The sequence below is a fragment of the Ranitomeya imitator genome, chromosome 8 (genome assembly GCF_032444005.1).
Source record: "Ranitomeya imitator isolate aRanImi1 chromosome 8, aRanImi1.pri, whole genome shotgun sequence".
NCBI lineage: Eukaryota > Metazoa > Chordata > Amphibia > Anura > Dendrobatidae > Ranitomeya > Ranitomeya imitator.
In genome coordinates, this window is record NC_091289.1 from 100,800,797 (window position 1) to 100,822,938 (window position 22,142).

A 22,142-nucleotide genomic window follows, 5' to 3' on the forward strand; every position below is an offset into this window, starting at 1 on the left:
GAGACATATAGAGCGTGATGGAGATACACATGAAATAGCAGGGGTGAGACACATGGAGCGTGATGGGGAGAGAGATACACATGGAATAGCAGGGGTGAGACATGGAGCGTGATGGGGAGAGATACACATGGAATAGCAGGGGTGAGACATGGAGCGTGATGGGGAGAGATACACATGGAATAGCAGAGGTGAGACACTTGGAGCGTGATGAGGAGAGAGACATGTACTGATGAGAGACATATGGAGCGTGATGGAGATACACATGAAATAGCAGGGGTGAGACACTTGGAGCGTGATGAGGAGAGGGACATGTAGTATGATGAGAGACATATGGAGCGTGATAGAGATACACATGGAATAGCAGGCGTGAGGCACTTAGGCTATGTGCACACGTTGCGGATTTTGATGCTTTTCCGTAGCGTTTTTGGATGCGCAGAATTGCATCAAATCTGCAGTGTAGTGCACCACTAATGTTAGTCAATGGGATTTGCAGGGTTTTATTTCCCGCAGCATGTCAATTCTTTTTGCAGATCTGCAGCGTTTCTGCACCCATTGACTACCACTGAGTTAGGCAAATCCGCAGCAAAACTGCAGGTGTAAAAATCTGTGGTTTTGTTGCGGAGTTGCGTGCGATAAATGCTGCAGATAGAGAGGAGGAAGAGTGTGTGCAGAGACTGTGAGCTAATATGTGCGTGTCTGTGCATCTGCGTATATGTGTGTGTGTTCGGGAACGGAGTATACTGCTGGTTTATTTTTTTACAGGAGATAGAGGGCATCGCATGGATTAGCAGAACAATAAATATGGGAAACTGTGGTGTTTTATTTCATTAAAATACTTTATTCTGGCTGTGTGTTTATTTAACCCCTTAAAGGGCCACTGTCACCCCCTCCAGCCGTTATAAACTAAAAGAGCCACCTTGTGCAGCAGTAATGCTGCATTCTAACAAGGTGGCTCTTTTAGTTTTTGGTGCATGTATTCCCAAAATAAAGCGTTTTATAACTTCTCCAAAATACCAGTCTTTATCCAGGGAGGCAGGTCCTCACCCCCCTGCTTGAACCGCCACACTGCCGTCACTCAAATCTTCAGGGGCTCCGGGCGCAACCCCCTCTGCGCTGTTTTCGCATGAAATCCGGCGCCTGCGCTGTGTAGTACTGTCTCGTGCAGGCGCAGTAAGCTCTGGCCATCTGACGTCCCAGCCAGGCTTGCAGACTGCGGCTGTGCGGCCACCCACCTTGGTAATCCCAGCCCCGCAGTGTGTTATGCATTATGCACAGTGCGGGGCTGGGATTCCTGGGCATGCGCACTGCGTGTGTCAGCGGGGGGACCTGGGTGAGTGGCTGAAGATTTGAGTGACGGCAGTGTGGCGGTTCAAGCAGGGGGGTGAGGACCTGACTCCCTGGATAAAGACTGGTATTTTGGAGGTTATAAAACGCTTTATTTTGGGAATACATGCACCAAAAACTAAAAGAGCCACCTTGTTAGAATGCAGCATTACTGCTGCACAAGGTGGCTCTTTTAGTTTATAACGGCTGGAGGGGGTGACAGTGGCCCTTTAACAACTATAGAACTAGTAATGGAGAGGTGTCTTATTGACACCTCTCCATTACGAAGCCGGCTTGATGTCACCTTAGAATACAAAGGTGACATCAACCCCACAAATATTACCCATATGACACCATTACAGGGCAGTGGGAAGAGAGAGGCTAATTGCCGGAATTGGCGCATCTTAGAGATGCGCCATTTCAGGGGTGGCTTTGAGCTGGTATTTGTAGCCGGGGAAGGGGGGGGGGGCAATATCCATGGCCCCTTCTTAGGCTATTAATATCAGCCCGCAGCTGTCTGCATAGCCTTTTCTGGTTATTAATTGGGAACCCCACATCGTTTTTTTTTGGGTCCCCCTCTTTAACCCCTTCCCGACCTTTGACGCCACGTAGGCGTCATGAAAGTCGGTGCCAATCCGACCCATGACGCCTATGTGGCGTCATGGAAAGATCGCGTCCCTGCAGATCGGGTGAAAGGGTTAACTCCCATTTCACCCGATCTGCAGGGACAGGGGGAGTGGTAGTTTAGCCCAGGGGGGGTGGCTTCACCCCCTCGTGGCTACGATCGCTGATTGGCTGTTGAAAGTGAAACTGCCAATCAGAGCGATTTGTAATATTTCACCTATTATAACGGGTGAAATATTACAATCCAGCCATGGCCGATGCTGAAATATCATCGGCCATGGCTGGAAATACTAATGTGCCCCCACCCCACCGATCGCCCCCCCAGCCCCCCGATCTGGCCGGTACACTGCTCCGGCTCCCCTCCGTCCTGTGCTCCGCTCCCCCCCGTGCTCTTGTCCGCTCCCCCCGTGCTCCAATCACCCCCCCGTGCTCCAATCACCCCCCCCGGTGCTCCGTTCCAGCCCCCCGTGCTCCATTCCAGCCCCCCGTGCTCCGTTCCACGCCCCCCGCGCTCCGTTCCAACCCTCCCTTGCTCCGATTCCCCCCCCCCCGTGCTCCGATCCCCCCCCCCCGTGGTCCCCCCCACCCCATCATACTTACCGATCCAGCCGGGGTCCCGTCCGTCTTCTCCCTGGGCGCCGCCATCTTCCAAAATGGCGGGCGCATGCGCCGCAGATTCGTTCCAAAGTGCATTTTGATCACTGAGATAGATTATATCTCAGTGATCAAAATAAAAAAAATAATAAATGACCCCCCCCCCCCCTTTGTCACCCCCATAGGTAGGGACAATAAAAAAATAAAGAATTTTTTTTTTTCCCACTAATGTTAGAATAGGGTTAGGGTTAGGGGTAGGGTTAGGGCTAGGGTTAGGGGTAGGGCTAGGGGTAGGGTTAGGGGTAGGGTTTCGGTATGTGCACACGTATTCTGGTCCTCTGCGGATTTTTCCGCTGCGGATTTGATAAATCCGCAGTGCTAAACCGCTGCGGATTTATGGCGGATTTACCGCATTTTTTTCTGCGCATTTCACTGCGGTTTTACAACTGCGATTTTCTATTGGAGCAGTTGTAAAACCGCTGCGGAATCCTCACAAAGAAGTGACATGCTGCGGAATGTAAACCGCTGCGTTTCCGTGCAGTTTTTCCGCAGCATGTGTACAGCGATTTTTGTTTCCCGTAGGTTTACATTGAACTGTAAACTCATGGGAAACTGCTGCAGATCCGCAGCGTGTGCACATACCTTTAGAATTAGGCTATGTGCACACGGTGCGGATTTGGCTGCGGATTCGCAGCAGTGTTCCATCAGGTTTGCAGTTCCATGTAAACATATGAAAAACCAAATCCGCTGTGCCCATGGTGCGGAAAATACCGCGCGGAAACGCTGCGTTGTATTTTCCGCAGCATGTCAATTCTTTGTGCGGATTCCGCAGCGTTTTACACCTGTTCCTCAATAGGAATCCGCAGGTGAAATCCGCACAAAAAACACTGGAAATCCGCGGAAAATCCGCAGGTAAAACGCAGTGCCTTTTACCCGCGGATTTTTCAAAAATGGTGCGGAAATATCTCACACGAATCCGCAACGTGGGCACATAGCCTTAGGGTTAGGGTTGGAATTAGGGTTGTGGTTAGGGTTGTGATTAGGGTTATGGCTACAGTTGGGATTAGGGTTAGGGGTGTGTGGGGGTTAGTGTTGGAGTTAGAATTGAGGGGTTACCACTGTTTAGGCACATCAGGGGTCTCCAAACGCAACATGGCGCCACCATTGATTCCAGCCAATCTCGTATTCAAAAAGTCAAATGGTGCTCCCTCACTTCCGAGCCCTGACGTGTGCCCAAACAGTGGTTTACTCCCACATATGGGGTACCAGCATACTCAGGACAAACTGCGCAACAATTACGGGGGTCCAATTTCTCCTGTTACCCTTGTGAATCTAAAAAAATGCTTGCTAAAACATAATTTTTGAGGAAAGAAAAATGATTTTTTATTTTCACGGCTCTGCGTTGTAAACGTCTGTGAAGCACTTGGGGGTTCAAAGTGCTCACCACATATCTAGATAAGTTCCTTGGGGGGTCTAGTTTCCAAAATGGGGTCACTTGTGGGGGGTTTCTACTGTTTAGGCACATCAGGGGCTCTGCAAACGCAACGTGACGCCCGCAGAGCATTCCATCAAAGTCTGCATTTCAAAACGTCACTACTTCAATTCCAAGCCCCGGCATGTGCCCAAACAGTAGTTTACCCCCACATATGGGGTATCACCGTACTCAGGAGAAACTGGACAACAAATATTGGGGTCAAATTTCTCCTGTTACCCTTGGGAAAATTAAAAAATTCTGGGCTAAATAATTATTTTTGAGGAAAGAAAACGTATTTATTATTTTCACGGCTCTGCATTATAAACTTCTATGAAGCGCTTGGGGGTTCAAAGTGCTCACCACACATCTAGATAAGTTCCTTTCGGGGTCTAGTTTCCAAAATGGGGTCACTTGTGGGGGGTTTCTACAGTTAAGCCACATCAGGGGCTCTGCAAACGCAACGTGACGCCCGCAGAGCATTCCATCAAAGTCTGCATTTCAAAACGTCACTACTTCACTTCCGAGCCTCGGCATGTGCCCAAACAGTGGTTTACCCCCACATATGGGGTATCAGCGTACTCAGGAGAAACTGGACAACAACTTTTGGGGTCAAATTTCTCCGGTTACCCTTGGGAAAATAAAAAATTGCAGGCTAAAAGATCATTTTTGAGAAAATAATTTTTTTATTTTTATTTTCATGGCTCTGCGTTATAAACTTCTGTGAAGCACTTGGGGGTTCAAAGTCCTCACCACACATCTAGATTAGTTCCTTTGGGGGTCTAGTTTCCAAAATGGTGTCATTTCTGGGGGATCTCCAATGTTTAGGCACACAGGGGCTTTCCAAACGTGACATGGTGTCCGCTAATGATTGGAGCTAATTTTCCATTTAAAAAGCCAAATGGCGTGCCATCCCTTCCGAGCCCTGCCGTGCGCCCAAACAGTGGTTTACCCCCACATATGGGGTATCAGCGTACTCAGGACAAACTGGACAACAATATTTGGGGTCCAATTTCTCCTATTATCCTTGGCAAAATAGGAAATTCCAGGCTAAAAAATCATTTTTGAAGAAAGAAAAATTATTTTTTATTTTCATGGCTCTGCGTTATAAACTTCTGTGAAGCACCTGGGGGTTTAAAGTGCTCAATATGCATCTAGATAAGTTCCTTGGGGGGTCTAGTTTCCAAAATGGGGTCACTTGTGGGGGAGCTCCAATGTTTAGGCACACAGGGGCTCTCCAAACGCGACATGGTGTCCGCTAACAATTGGAGCTAATTTTCCATTCAAAAAGTCAAATGGCGCGCCTTCCCTTCCGAGCCCTGCCGAGTGCCCAAACAGTGGTTTACCCCCACATATGAGGTATTGACGTACTCGGGAGAAATTGCCCAACAAATTTTATGATCCATTTTATCCTACTGCCCATGTGAAAATGAAAAAATTGAGGCGAAAAGAATTTTTTTGTGAAAAAAAAGTACTTTTTCATTTTTACAGATCAATTTGTGAAGCACCTGAGGGTTTAAAGTGCTCACTAGGCATCTAAATAAGTTCCTTGGGGGTCTAGTTTCCAAAATGGGGTCACTTGTGGGGGAGCGCCAATGTTTAGGCACACAGGAGCTATCCAAACGCGACATGGTGTCCGCTAACGATGGAAATAATTTTTCATTCATAAAGTCAAATGGCGCTCCTTCCCTTCCGAGCCTTACCATGTGCCCAAACAGTGGTTTACCCCCACATGTGAGGTATTGGTGTACTCAGGAGAAATTGCCCAATACATTTTAGGATCCATTTTATCCTGTTGCCCATGTGAAAATGAAAAAATTGAGGCTAAAAGAATTTTTTTGTGAAAAAAAAGTACTTTTTCATTTTTACGGATCAATTTGTGAAGCACCTGGGGGTTCAAAGTGCTCACTATGCATCTAGATAAGTTCCTTGGGGCGTCTAGTTTCCAAAATGGGGTCACTTGTGGGGGAGCTCCAATTTTTAGGCACACGGGGGCTCTCCAAACGTGACATGGTGTCCGCTAAAGAGTGGAGCCAATTTTTGATTCAAAAAGTCAAATGGCGCTCCTTCCCTTCCAAGCCCTGCCGTGCGCCCAAACAGTGGTTTACCCCCACATATGAGGTATCAGCGTACTCAGGACAAATTGGACAACAACTTTCGTGGTTCAGTTTCTCCTTTTACCATTGGGAAAATAAAAAAATTGTTGCTAAAAGATAATTTTTGTGACTAAAAAGTTAAATGTTCATTTTTTCCTTCCATGTTGCTTCTGCTGCTGTGAAGCACCTGAAGGGTTAATAAACTTCTTGAATGTGGTTTTGAGTACCTTGAGGGGTGCAGTTTTTAGAATGGTGTCACTTTTGGGTATTTTCAGCCATATAGACCCCTCAAACTGACTTCAAATGTGAGGTGGTCCCTAAAAAAAAGGTTTTGTAAATTTCGTTGTAAAAATGACAAATCGCTGGTCAAATTTTAACCCTTATAACTTCCTAACAAAAAAAAATTTTGTTTCCAAAATTGTGCTGATGTAAAGTAAACATGTGGGAAATGTTATTTATTAACTATTTTGTGTCACATATCTCTCTGGTTTAACAGAATAAAAATTCAAAATGTGAAAATTGCGAAATTTTCAAAATTTTCGCCAAATTTCCGTGTTTATCACAAATAAATGCAGAATTTATTGACCTAAATTTACCACTAACATGAAGCCCAATATGTCACGAAAAAACAATCTCAGAACCGCTAGGATCCGTTGAAGCGTTCCTGAGTTATTACCTCATAAAGGGACACTGGTCAGAATTGCAAAAAACGGCAAGGTCTTTAAGGTCAAAATAGGCTGGGTCTTGAAGGGGTTAATCAAATCTAACATTTCAATTGTACAAGTTTGCTCCTTCAGGATGGAACGTTACAGACTAGTTCTTAAATTACCGTACAAAAATACTGTGTTAAACATTGTAAAACTTGAAAAAGCGTCAGTCTTTGTGCCCCTCTAACTCAATAACCTTATTTGTCTCTATGAGCAGCTAAACAGATTCTCAAATGTATAACTTGATAAATGAAATCTACCATTGAGACGCATCATGTTCTTTTTTTCAACTCAACGCCCCTGAATACTATTCTAAACATTGCTTATGTGTATAAAGAAGTGTTGCACCTGATCTGATATATTTTATTTTAAATACAAGACATTTTCTATAAAACAATTGCTTAATTTTCCAGTGAAAAAAAAATTACACATGAAAGTGTGCATGAGTTTACTCTTCTGAAGCTCCATAAGCTGTGAAGTCGATGGCTTTAACACTTGGATTCACAACAGAAGCCGTAGCGATTGTCCATTTACTTTATGCTAGGTCACTAGGAGAACTTTCCAGCTTGTGGAGGAGGTCCCAAGAATCCCCCTGCCTGTTTGGTAGCAGCCCGTGAGGGTGCGAGTCCCAGCATCTTCTGGATATTCTGGGAACAAACAGAAATGAGATTGATGTTATTTCTCACACTTAAACCACAATTTGCTTACATTAAAACCACGAAATGTACATTCCGGGCTTACTAAGCACGTCACATGCTGCTTAAAGGGAACCTGTCACCCCTTTTTTCAAGATGAGCTACAAATAGCGTTAAATAGGGGCAGAGCTGTGCTTTACATTAGTGTATTTTGGAGCCTTTATTCCCCACCTATGCTGCCGAAATACCTTTGTAAAGTCGCCGTTTTGTGTTGTCACTCACGCTGGTCAGGTCATATGGGCGTGGTGACAGCGCTGTTTCTCCCCCAGATCTCCGTTGGTGGCGTAGTGGTGTGCGCATGTCTAACTGGCGAATCCACTGCGCAGCTTGAAGGAAAATAGCGCGATCTGCGCTATTCAGCCGTTAATCGGTGGGCGCGGCCATCTTTGTGAGGCCACGCGTGCGCAGATGGTTCTTCTCGGCTTCCCGGGGCTTCAGGAAAATGAAGGTGGGGAATAAAGGCTCCAAAATACACTAATGTAAAGCACAGCTCTTTCCCCTGACGAAGCCGTCCTTAGTGACGGCGACACGCGTTGGGTTCGCACCCCACGCTGCGCCCTGCCTCTGGCGCTTGGTCCCCTCTGTTGGACTTTCTGGCACACGCCTGTGGCACCTCTAATCTGGCTGGACCTAGGATCTGGTTGCGCTCTCTGTTCTGGGGTAATTATATTACTATTCGGGCTGCCTTGTGGTATGTTTTTACTACCGCTTCATTCAGCCAATTTATACTCCCTTGATTTGTTGGCAGCCAGATCTGGTGACTAGCACATTTTGTCCTTTTTGCCCTAATTCTTGGATCTTTATGTATGGGGGCATATTTGTGCTCTTTGGTGCTATTGATTGATGTTGTTGCTCCCAAAATACACTAATGTAAAGCCCAGCTCTGCCCCTATTTAACGCTATTTTTAGCTCATCTTGAAAAAAACGGGGTGACAGGTTCCCTTTAAGTGACAAGATGCAACTATTTTTGCCTCTATCAAAGCAAAAGAGAAATTGAAACTTGTATTTTGTCTAAAGTGATAAGTGAGATGATATGAAGGGATAATGTAAAGTACTAGGCAAGCAGAAATAATCTCTACCGATGTGGGGCCATTAGTGACTACTACTGATATAACAGATTGTTTTGTACAAGATCTTACACTTCTAGATTACCCAAGGCACTTAGGGAGCCAGGTACATAGAGCCAATGCCTAAAATTAACACAGGATAAGAGGACATTAATAAACCACACCTAACTTTACATTCCCACAGTCTGCGCCACTATACACAGGAAGTCAAGCTCAGACACAGGATTTGCGCGCTTCCCTGAGAAGGGAACATGACAACAAATGGAGCATCCTTAACTGCCGGGGAAAGTGTTACTCGGAAATCTGAGCCTCATTCAGACACTGGGGTAATTTTTTTGCACTTCAGAAAAATCAATTTTCATCAGCATTTGGTCAAATTGACAGTTTTTACCATCAGTTTTTCTCAAATGGACAAGAATAAAATATATCGGTTTCTCAAGCTTTTCCAAAAGTCAGTGAAAACAGCACACGGATGGCATTAAAGTGCTGTCTGATTTTTTTCAATCGGCAAGTTTAATCTGTGACTTAGATCAAAATCGGACATCCATGATTTGATGTGGATCCCAAAAATACATAAGTGTGTGAACAGCCCCACAGGCTAGAATAGGTACAAGTCCTATCAGTGGAAAACACTGAACTCGTACATGAAAAACTGATGTCTGAATGAGCCCTAACAAAGCGCTACATACCAGGCTTGGACAAATCTCATCCTGAATTAGTAATGTTCGTAAATGGCAAAAAACATCGCTGCTCCCTCACAAATGTCTGAATACATAATAGCAGGCATCCATTACCAAGACAAGCACAAGGAGGGAAAAGGGAAAGTAATTATCCACAATTAAATACCCACAATTTATGACATGGGCGTTGCTCAAACACTAAACATGTCTACGATCCAGAATAGAAGCATTTCTCACACAAACACTAATGCCGATAATTACTGCTTACCTTTATGACGAACACACTTTTATTGTCACTTTCCAGGAACAATAACTTGCTTTTGTGTAAATAGGACCGTATGAGGGCCGGTTCTTGGTTTTATTTCTGGATAAGTTGTTTGTCAGTAACATCACGGTACAACTTTTACTCAAAGTATCAACTATTCAATTGTGTGGTTTTAGGTTTTACGTTACTCACTATGCTGCACGCTGCACCCCCGAGGAAGCCACAGTCTCTAGCAATACAATAAGGCTTCTACTTACTCGCTCCCAAATCTAAACTCAGCAAATTGGGGCCTTCTTTATACAGGGTATTCTACTGCAACTATTGAAGTTAGACTTTAAAGTATTTTTGCATGTATGATCCTGACCTATTTTAAAGTGGTGTTCTGTGCAACCACAGAAAAAAGACAGGTTTTTCCACAAAGAGTCCCAAACACTTGTTATCTTTACTTTCGATTTTCCTTTAGCTCCTATTCCGCTCCCTACATCCATCCTTGTGCCTGCCAACTCCATCTACCAAGCACTTTACTGACAATCTTATACAATTTCAGTTTTCTCTTTTTGATCACAGTATGGACGTCTCAGGGGCAATCTCATTTACACGTATAATTACCTGTATGTCCAACACAAAAAACTAGCACAAGATTTAGGCCATGTTCACACAGTGCGTTTTTTACCGCGGAAACGCAGCGGTTTTGCCGCTGCGGTTCCGCGGCTGTTTTCCATGCAGGGTACAGTACACTGTACCCTATGGAAAACAGCACCCACTGTGCACATGGTCCTGAATTGAAAAAAAAAAACCGCACTGATTAGCTGCGGTAAAAAAGAAGTACCATGTCACTTCTTTTTGTAAAACAGCAGCGGTTCTGCACCCATAGACCTCCATTGTGAGGTCAAACCCGCAGTAAAACCCGCAGATCAAAAATAGATCTGCTGGTTTTATTGCGGTTCGTGGTGCAGAACCGCTGCAGCAGGAAGTGCGGGGAAGCGGGCGGAAGTGCGTGGGTGGAGTGTGGCTGCCCCGATCCCACCCCCCCATGCTCCGATGCCCCCCCCCGTGCCCTAATCTCCCCCCCTTATACTTACCCGGCCTCCCGGTGTCCGTCCGGCCGTCTTCTCCCTGGGCGCCGCCATCTTGCAAAATGGCGGGCGCATGCGCAGTGCGCCCGCCGAATCTGCCGGCCGGCAGATTCGTTACAAAGTGCATTTTGATCACTGAGATATAACCTATCTCAGTGATCAAAATAAAAAAAAATAGTAAATGACCCCCCCCCCCTTTGTCACCCCCATAGGTAGGGACAATAAAAAAAATAAAGAATTTTTTTTTTTTTTTTTCACGAAGGTTAGAATAGGGGTAGGGTTAGGGGTAGGGTTAGGGGTAGGGTTAGGGTTAGGGGTAGGGTTAGGGTATTTTCAGCCATTTTAACCCTAAAAAAATTCCTAGAAAACACACAGACTCTGGCTAGAAAACTGCATCAAAAAACGCATCAAAAAACGCATCAAAAAACGCATCAAAAAAGGACCTGCGTTTTCTGCCAAGAGCTGCAGTTTTTTAAAAAACAGTCCTGAAAAAAAAAGGATGGAAATCAGGAACGTGTGAACATACCCTTAGTCTTTCAAAAGACTTAGGGAGCATTCATTACATGTCGAGGAAAGGCAATTCCAACAGCTAAATAGGAAAGGGTTCTACACAGTTAGAGCAGTCAGACTGTGGAATGCCCGACCACGAGGTAGTAATGGCAGACATTAAATCAGCATTTAAAAAAGGTCTGGACGTTTTCTTGCACCAAATCGCATTGTGGGTTACAAATAATCTAGCAATAGAGAATGTATTACTCAGCTATATTCACAAGGGGTTAATTTAGGGTGGGGGCTTATAAGGGGTAGCTGTTTGGGGCTCAAGTCCATTTTGGAAGTGCATTGAACAGCAAGGTGGATTGCTGTTGAGGGGAAAGAGAAAAAAAAAATCTCTTTAAATCTTCAGCAGAGCGAGTGTGAATGAGCTGAGTGTGACCTGAGCATAAGTGTGAACGGCGGTAAGTGTGACTTGTGATTCAATGACTTTGGATTCAGGGAGTTTCCAAGGGAGGAATTAGGCCATGTTCACACAGTGCGTTTTTTACCGCGGAAACGCAGCGGTTTTGCCGCTGCGGTTCCGCGGCTGTTTTCCATGCAGGGTACAGTACACTGTACCCTATGGAAAACAGGACCCACTGTGCACATGGTCCTGAATTGAAAAAAAAAAACCGCACTGATTAGCTGCGGTAAAAAAGAAGTACCATGTCACTTCTTTTTGTAAAACAGCAGCGGTTCTGCACCCATAGACCTCCATTGTGAGGTCAAACCCGCAGTAAAACCCGCAGATCAAAAATAGATCTGCGGGTTTTATTGCGGTTCGTGGTGCAGAACCGCTGCAGCAGGAAGTGCGGGGAAGCGGGCGGAAGTGCGTGGGTGGAGTGTGGCTGCCCCGATCCCACCCCCCATGCTCCGATGCCCCTCCCCGTGCTCCGATGCCCCCCCCCCGTATACTTACCCGGCCTCCCGGTGTCCGTCCGGCCGTCTTCTCCCTGGGCGCCGCCATCTTGCAAAATGGCGGGCGCATGCGCAGTGCGCCCGCCGAATCTGCCGGCCGGCAGATTCGTTACAAAGTGCATTTTGATCACTGAGATATAACCTATCTCAGTGATCAAAATAAAAAAAATAGTAAATGACCCCCCCCCCCCCCTTTGTCACCCCCATAGGTAGGGACAATAAAAAAATAAAGAATTTTTTTTTTCCACTAAGGTTAGAATAGGGGTAGGGTTAGGGGTAGGGTTAGGGGTAGGGTTAGGGGTAGGGTTAGGGTATTTTCAGCCATTTTAACCCTAAAAAAATTCCTAGAAAACACACAGACTCTGGCTAGAAAACTGCATCAAAAAACGCATCAAAAAAGGACCAAAAAAGGACCAAAAAAAGGACCTGCGTTTTCTGCCAAGAGCTGCAGTTTTTTAAAAAACAGTCCTGAAAAAAAAGGATGGAAATCAGGAACGTGTGAACATACCCTTACTGATTTGCAGTCTGTATTTTATTAATACTTTGTATTTATTTTTTATTTAACGTTTCTGTCTGGTGCAATCCCCATAAGGAAATGTGCTCCACTCTTGTTAATGCCATCCAGTGCACATAATAATAATAATAATAATCTTTATTTTTATATAGCGCTAACATATTCCGCAGCGCTTTACATCACATTATCATCACTGTCCCCGATTGGGCTCACAATCTAGAATTCCTATCAGTATGTCTTTGGAATGTGGGAGGAAACCGGAGTGCCCGGAGGAAACCCACGCAACATCTTGCCACATGTATGCAATCCTTCATCAGCCGGTCGAGGGTGCATACTGCTGTGCGAGAGGTGAGCACGTTGTGCATTTGGAAACCCAGATTCTGGATCTAAATGTGCAGCTGGCAACACCGAGATCCATTGACAATATGGAAAGGAGTCTTCTGCTCACTGAGCAGATGCTCAATGGGATAGATGAGGGGGGGGGGGGGGGGGGATGGTAGGATGGAGCTGCAGGACAGTGGAGCAGCAAGCTGGGTGACAGAAGGCCGGGTAGAGGGAAGAGTGCCAGGGAGGCTAGTGTGATCTGGAACACCCCAATAAGTTTGCTAAGTTGGCAGATGAGGGGGGCGACAGTACAAGGGTACTGCTGCAGCCAGGCATGTCCTCTGAAAGCCGGAGGAGTGACTGCTCCAGTAAGGAGGGAAATAGGAGAGCAGGGCAGGCCAGACAGGTGCTGGTAGTGGGGGACTCAATTATTAGGGGAACAGATAGGGCAATCTGTCACAAAGACAGGGATCGTCGAACGGTGTGCTGCCTACCTGGCGCTCGAGTCCGACACATCACTGATCGGGTGGACAGATTATTGGGAGGGGCTGGTCAGGACCCAGCGGTTATGGTGCACATTGGCACAAATGACAAAGTTAGAGGTAGGTGGAAGGTCCTTAAAGATGATTTCAGGGAATTAGGCTGCAAGCTGAAATCAAGGACCTCCAACGTGGTATTTTCCGAAATACTGCCTGTACCACGCCAGAGAGGCAACGGGAGATTAGGGAGGTTAATAAGTGGCTCAAGAATTGGTGTAGGAAGGAGGGGTTTGGGTTCCTGCAGAACTGGGCCGACTTCTCAGTTGGCTACAGGCTCTACGCTAGGGACGGGCTGCACCTCAATGGGGAGGGTGCAGCTGTGCTGGGGGAGAGAATGGCTAGAAGGTTGGAGGAGTGTTTAAACTAGGGAATGGGGGGAGGGTATTCATTTTATAGGAGGGGAAGATCGTGCAGATAGAGACCTGGGCACAAATAAGGAAGTTGGGTGTGACGGTGGCATGGGGGGGTGAGGTTAGAACAATTAATAATTTAAGAAAGAATAGAGGTACAGAGAGATACATAAAGTACATGTACACTAATGCCAGAAGCCTCGCCAACAAAATGGACGAATTAGAACTAATGTTGTTGGAGAATAATTATGACATGGTGGGGATATCGGAGACATGGCTGGATGAGAGCCATTACTGGGCTGTTAACTTGCAGGGCTATAGTCTGTTAAGAAATGACCGAACAGATAAGCGAGGGGGTGGGGTGTGTATATCAAATCATCCTTAACCCCTTCATGACCCAGCCTATTTTGACCTTAATGACCTGGCCGTTTTTTTGCAATTCTGACCAATGTCCCTTTATGAGGTAATAACTCAGGAACGCTTCAACGGATCCTAGCGATTCGGAGATTGTTTTTTCGTGACATATTGGGCTTCATGTTAGTGGTAAATTTAGGGCGATAATTTTGCGTTTGTGAAAAAAAAATGGAAATTTGGCAAAAATTTAGAAAATTTCGCAATTTTCAAATTTTTAATTTTTATTCTCTTAAACGAGAGAGTTATGTGACACAAAATAGTTAATAAACAACATTAGCCACATGTCTACTTTACATCAGCACAATTTTGGAAACAACATTTTTTTATGCTAGGAAGTTACCGTATATACTCGAGTATAAGCCGACCCCCCTAATTTTGCCACAAAAAACTGGGAAAACTTATTGACTCGAGTATAAGCCTAGGGTGGAAAATGCAGCAGCTACCGGTGAATTTCAAAAATAAAAATAGATGCTCCATACCGTTCATTATTGCCCCATAGATGCTCCATAGAAAGCTGTGCCATATGGAATGCTCTGCACTGTTCCTTATGGCCCCATAGATGCTCCACATAAAGCTGTGCCCCATATAGAATGCTCTGCACTGTTCATTATGGCCCCATAGATGCTCCACATAAAGCTGTGCCATATATAATGCTCTGCACCGTTCATTATGGCCCCATAGATGCTCCACATAAAGCTGTGCCATATATAATGCTCTGCACCGTTCATTATGGCCCCATAGATGCTCCACATAAAGCTGTGCCATATGGAATGCTCTGCACCGTTCATTATGGCCCCATAGATGCTCCACATAAAGCTGTGCCATATATAATGCTCTGCACCGTTCATTATGGCCCCATAGATGCTCCACATAAAGCTGTGCCCCATATATAATGCTCTGCACCGTTCATTATGGCCCTATAGATGCTCCACATAAAGCTGTGCCATATATAATGCTCTGCACCGTTCATTATGGCCCCATAGATGCTCCACATAAAGCTGTGCCTCATATATAATGCTCTGCACCGTTCATTATTGCCCCATAGATGCTCCATAGAAAGCTGTGCCCCGTATATATTGCTCTGCACCGTTGATTATGGCCCCATAGATGCTCCATATATAATGCTGCTGCAATAAAAAAGAAAAATCACATACTCGCCTCTCTTGCTCAGGATGCCGGCTCTTTCAATATTTACCTGCTCCTCGTGTGGCTCCGTCTCCAGCACTGACGCTCAGCAGAGGGCGCGCACTGACTACGTCACCGCGCCCTCTAACCTGAGCGTCACTGCCAGAGGATACTGGAGACGGAGCCGCACCGGAGCGAGGAGCAGGTAAATATCGCGCAGCGCTCCCCTCCCCGTATACTTACCTGCTCCTGGCACGGTCCCTGCTTCTCCCGGCGCTGCATCTTCTTCCTGTATTGAGCGGTCACAGTTACCGCTCATTTTCAGTCATGAATATGCGGCTTCGCCCCTATAGGAGGTGGAGCCGCATATTCATGACTGTAATGAGCGGTACCATGTGACCGCTCAATACAGGAAGAAGATGCAGCGCAGGAAGAAGCAGGGACTGCAGGGACCGTGTCGGGAGCAGGTAAGTATAACTAGACAGCCCCCGCCCCCCCTCCCCTGCCGACCCCCGGGTATGACTCGAGTATAAGCCGAGAGGGGGACTTCCAGCCCAAAAAAATGGGCTGAAAATCTCGGCTTATACTAGAGTATATACGGTATAAGGGTTAAAATTTGACCAGCGATTTCTCATTTTTACAATGAAATTTTCAAAACCATTTTTTTAGGGACCACCTCACATTTGAAGTCAGTTTGAGGGGTCTATATGGATGAAAATACCCAAAAGTGACACCATTCTAAAAACTGCACCCCTCAAGGTGCTCAAAACCACATTCAAGAAGTTTATTAACCTTTCAGGTGCTTCACAGCAGCAGAAGCAACATGGAAGGAAAAAATGAACATTTAACTTTTTAGTCACAAAAATGATCTTTTAGCAACAATTTTTTTTATTTTCCCAAGGGTAAAAAGAGAAACTGGACCCCAAAAGATATTGTACAATTTGTCCCGAGTACGCCGATACCCCATATATGGGGGGGAACCACTGTTTGGGTGCACGACAGGGCTCGGAAGAGAAGGAGCGCCATTTGACTTTTGAATGAAAAATTAGCTCCATTCGTTAGCGGACACCATGTCGCGTTTGGAGAGCCCATGTGTACCTAAACAATGGAGATCCCCCACAAGTGACCCCATTTTAGAAACTAGACCCCCCAAGGAACTTATCTAGATGCATAGTGAGCACTTTGAGCCCCCAGGTGCTTCACAAATTGATCCGTAAAAATGAGAAAGTACTTTTTTTTTTTCACAAAAAATTTCTTTTAGCCTCAATTTGTTCATTTCCACATGGGCAACAGGATAAAATGGATCCTAAAACTTATTGGGCAATTTCTCCTGAATACACCAATACCTCACATGTGGGGGTAAACCACTGTTTGGGCACACGGCAGGGCTCGGAAGGGAAGGAGCCCCATTTGACTTTTTGAATGAAAAATTAGCTCCAATTGTTAGCGGACACCATGTCGCATTTGGAGAGCCCCTTTGTGCCTAAACTTTGGAGCTCCCCTACAAGTGACCCCATTTTTGAAACTAGACCTCCCATGGAACTAATCTAGATGTGCAGTGACCACTTTAAACCCCCAAGTGCTTCACAGAAGTTTATAACGCAGAGCCGTGAAAATAAAAAATCATTTTTCTTTCCTCAAAAATTATCTTTTAGCAAGCAATTTTTTATTTTCACAAGAGTAACAGGAGAAATTGGACCCCAAAAGTTATTGTCCAGTTTGTCCTGAGGACGTTGATACCCCACATGTGGGGGGGAATCACTGTTTGGGCGCATGGCAGAGCTCGGAAGGGAAGTAGTGACGTTTTGGAATGCAGACTTTGATGGAATGGTCTGAGGACATCATGTTACGCAGAGCCCCTGATGTGCCTAAACAGTAGAAACCCCCCACAAGTGACCCCATTTTGGAAATTAGACCCCCAAGGAACTTATCTAGATGTGTGGTGAGCACTTTGAACCCCCAAGTGCTTCACAGAAGTTTATAACAGAGCCGTGAAAATAAAAAAAATCATTTTTCTTTTCTCAAAAATTATGATATAGCAAGCAATTTTTTATTTTCACAAGGGTATCAGGAGAAATTGGACCCCAATATTTGTTGTCCAGTTTGTCCTCAGTATGCTGGTTCCCCATATGTGGGGGTAAACCACTGTTTGGGCGCACGTCGGGGCTCGGAAGGGAGGGAGCACCATTTGACTTTTTGAACGCAAGATTGGCTGGAATCAATGGTGGCGCCATGTTGTGTTTGGAGACCCCTGATGTGCCTAAACAGTGGAAACCCCTCAATTCTAACTCCAACACTAACCCCAACACACCCCTAACCCTAATCCCAACTCTAGCCATAACCCTAATCCAAACCCTAAACACCACCCTAACCCCAACACACCCCTAACCACAAGCCTAATCTTAACCCTATTTCCAACCCTAGCCCTAAGGCTATGTGCCCACGTTGCGGATTCGTGTGAGATTTTTCCGCACCATTTTTGAAAAATCCGCAGGTAAAAGGTACTGCGTTTCACCTGCGGATTTACGGCGGATTTCCAGTGTTTTTTGTGCGGATTTTCACCTGCAGATTCCTATTGAGGAACAGGTGTAAAACACTGCGGAATCCGCACAAAGAATTGACATGCTGCGGAAAATACAACACAGCGTTTCCGCAAAGTATTTTCCGCACCATGGGCACAGTGGATTTGATTTTCCATAGGTTTACATGGTACTGTAAACCTGATCGAAAACTGCTACGAATCCGCTGCGGATCTGCAGCCAAATCCTCACCGTGTGCACATAGCCTAATTCTATCCCTAACCCTAGTTCTAACCATAATTCTAGCCCTAACCCTAGTGGAAAAATAAAAGTAAATATATTTTGTTTATTTTATTATTGTCCCTACCTATGGGGGTGATAAAGGGGTGGGTTCATTTACTACTTTTTTTTTGATCACTGTGATAGGTTTTATCACAGTAATCAAAATATACCTGGAATGAATCTGCCAGCCGATTCGGCGGGCGCCCTGCACATGTGCCCGCCATTATGGAAGATGGCGGCACCCATGGGCAAGACGGACGGACACCGGGAGGCTCGGTAAGTATGAGGGGGTGGATGGGAGCATGGGGGTAGCAGACAGGAGGACAGGGGAGCGGACAGGACGACGGAGGGGAGCGGAGCACAGTACGGGACAGGACGGAGGACTGGGGAGGAGATCGGTGGCAGATCAGATTTTCCAGCCATGGCCGATGATATTGCAGCATCGTGCATGGCTGGATTGTAATATTTCACCACTTTTCACAGGTGAAATATTACAAATTGCTCTGATTGGCTGTTGAAAGTGAAACAGCCAATCATAGCGATCGTAGCCACGTGGGGCAAAGCCACCCCCTGGGCTGAAGTAGCACTCCCCCTGTCCCTGCAGATCGGGTAAAATTGGAGTTAACCCTTTCACCCGATCCCTCCATGACGCCACATAGGCATCACAGGTTGGATTGGCACCGACTTTCATGGCGCCTACGTGGCGTCACAGGTCGGGAAAGGGTTAAAACATCCTGCGTGATAATATATATGAATCTAATGAAAATGTAGAGTCCCTGTGGGTGGACATAAGTCGAGGGGGAAAAAATAATAAACTACTGATAGGGGTTTATTTTAAGTCCCCAAAAATAATGGAAGCAACGGAGAATATCCTTGTAAAGCAAATAGATGAAGCTGCGACTCAAGGAGAAGTCATTATTATGGGGGACTTCAACTACCCTGAAATAGATTGGGGAACGGAAACCTGCAGTTCCAGCAAAGGTAATCGGTTTTTGACAACTATGAGAGACACTTACCTTTGACAACTGGTTCAGGACCCAACAAGAAGGGGGCACTGCTAGACCTAATATTAACCAACAGGCCAGACTGCATAGCAAATATAAGGGTTGGGGATCACTTGGGGAATAGTGATCACAAAATAATAAGTTTTCATGTATCCTTTAATAAGATATGTAGGGATTACAAGGACACTAAACTTCAGGAGGGCAAATAAGGGCCGAAAAGAAAGCATTTAAAGAATTAATGGAAGTAGGTAGTGATGAGGCATTAAATAAATACAGAAAATTAAATTCTGTAAAAAGCAAATCAAGGCAGCAAAGATTGAGACAGAGAGACTCATTGCCAGAGAGAGTAAAAATAATCCCAAATTATTCTTTAACTACGTGTATAGTAAGAAACTAAAAAATGATAGTGTTGGCCCCCTTAAAAATAGTCTGGGTGGATGAGGATGAGGAAAAAGCCAATATGCTAAATGACTTTTTTTCATCAGTATTTAAACAAGAAAATTCCATTTCAGACAATATGATCAGTGATAACAAAAATTCACCATTAAGTGTCACCTGCTTAACCCAGCAGGAAGTACGACGGCGTCTAAAAATCACTAAAATTGACAAATCTCTGGGCCCGGATGGGATACACCCTCGAGTACTGCAGGAATTAAGTACAGTCATTGATAGACCATTATTTTTAATCTTTAAAGACTCCATAATAACAGGGTCTGTACCACAGGACTGGCGTATAGCAAATGTGGTGCCGATATTCAAAAAGGGGACAAAAACTGAACTTGGAAATTATAGGCCAGTAAGCTTAACCTCTACTGTGGGTAAAATCCTGGAGGGCATTCTAAGGGATGCTATACTGGAGTATCTGAAGAGGAATAACCTCATGACCCAGTATCAGCACGGGTTTACTAGGGACCGTTCATGTCAGACTAATTTGATCAGTTTCTATGAAGAGGTAAGTTCCAGATTGGACCAAGGGAACCCAGTGGATGTAGTGTATATGGACTTTTCAAAACCTTTTGATACGGTGCCACACAAAAGGTTGATACATAAAATGAGAATAATGGGGATAGGGGAAAATATGTGTAAGTGGGTTAAGAGCTGGCTCAGGGATAGGAAACAAATGGTGGTTATTAATGGAGCACACTCAGACTGGGTAGCGGTTAGCAGTGGGGTACCACAGGGGTCAGTATTGGGCCCTCTTCTTTTTTTAACATTTATTAATGACCTTGTAGGGAGCATACATAGCAGAATTTCAATATTTGCAGATGACACTAAACTCTACAGGGTAATCAATACATGGGAGGACAATTTTATATTACAGGATGATTTATGTAAACTAGAAGCTTGGGCTGATAAATGGCAAATGAGCTTTAATGGGGATAAATGTAACGTCATGCACTTGGGTAGAAGTAATAAGATGTATAATTATGTGCTTAATTCTAAAACTCTGGGCAAAACCGTCAATGAAAAAGACCTGGGTGTATGGGTGGATGACAAACTCATATTCAGTGGCCAGTGTCAGGCAGCTGCTACAAAGGCAAATAAAATAATGGGATGCATTAAAAGAGGCATAGATGCTCATGAGGAGAACATAATTTTGCCTCTATACAAGTCACTAGTTCGACCACACTAAAGGTACCTTCACACATAACGATATTGTTAACGATATCGTTGCTATTTGTGACGTAGCAACGATATCGTTAATGAAATCGTTATGTGTGACAGCGACCAACGATCAGGCCCCTGCTGGGAGATCGTTGGTCGCTGAATAAAGTCCAGAACTTTATATGGTCGCTGGACTCCTGCTGACATCGCTGGATCGGCGTGTGTGACAACGATCCAGCGATGTCTTCACTGGTAACCAGGGTAAACATCGGGTAACTAAGCGCAGGGCCGCGCTTAGTAACCCGATGTTTACCCTGGTTACCATGCTAAAAGTAAAAAAAAAACAAACACTACATACTTACCTAACGCTGTCTGTCCTCCAGCGCTGTGCTCTGCACTCCTTCTGTACTGGCTGTGAGCCGGAAAGCAGAGCGGTGACGTCACCGCTCTGCTTTCCGGCTCACAGCCAGTACAGGAGGAGAGCAGAGAAGCAGAGCGCAGCGCTGGAGGACAGACGGCTGTAGGTAAGTATGTAGTGTTTTTTTTTTTTTACTTTTAGCATGGTAACCAGGGTAAACATCGGGTTACTAAGCGCGGCCCTGCGCTTAGTTACCCGATGTTTACCCTGGTTACCGGCATCGTTGGTCGCTGGAGAGCGGTCTGTGTGACAGCTCTCCAGCGACCAAACAGCGACGCTGCAGCGATCCGGATCGTTGTCGGTATCGCTGCAGCGTCGCTAAATGTGAAGGGGCCTTTAGAATACTGTGCACAGTTCTGGTCTCCGGTGTATAAGAAAGACATAGCTGAACTAGAGCGGGTGCAGAGAAGAGCGACCAAGGTTATTAGAGGACTGGGGGGTCTACAATACCAAAATAGGTTATTACACTTGGGGCTATTTAGTTTGAAAAAATGAAGGCTAAGAGGTGATCTTATGTTAATGTATAAATATATGAGGGGACAGTACAAAGACCTTTCTGATGATCTTTTTAATCATAGACCTGAGATTGGGACAAGGGGGCATCCTCTGCGTTCGGAGGAAAGAAGGTTTAAGCATAATAACAGACGCGGATTCTTTACTGTAAGAGCAGTGAGATTATGGAACTCTCTGCCGTATGATGTTGTAATGAGTGATTCATTACTTAAATTTAAGAGGGAACTGGATGCCTTTCTTGAAAAGTATAATGTTACAGGGTATATACACTAGATTCCTTGATAGGGTGTTGATCCAGGGAACTAGTCTGATTGCTGTATGTGGAGGCGGGAAGGAATATTTTTCCCCAATGTGGAGCTTACTCTTTGCCACATGGTTTTTTTTTGCCTTCCTCCAGATCAACATGTTAGGGCATGTTAGGTTAGGCTATGGGTTGAACTAGATGGACTTATAGTCATCCTTCAACCTTAATAACTATGTTACTA

At 45.2% G+C, this 22,142-nt stretch overlaps 1 protein-coding gene across 2 annotated transcripts in view; it reads right to left on the reverse strand.

Annotated features, from left to right (window-relative positions):
• Positions 1 to 7,162: 7,162 nt before the first annotated feature.
• The window catches only part of TMCO1 (transmembrane and coiled-coil domains 1), a 79,957-nt gene continuing 64,977 nt past the window's right edge, over positions 7,163 to 22,142 (reverse strand). For both annotated transcript variants that reach the window (XM_069737218.1, XM_069737219.1), the window contains one exon: positions 7,163 to 7,462. In XM_069737218.1, coding sequence (XP_069593319.1) covers positions 7,364 to 7,462 — 99 coding nt within the window. In that variant the 3' untranslated portion in view covers positions 7,163 to 7,363. The remainder of the gene's footprint in view (positions 7,463 to 22,142) is intronic.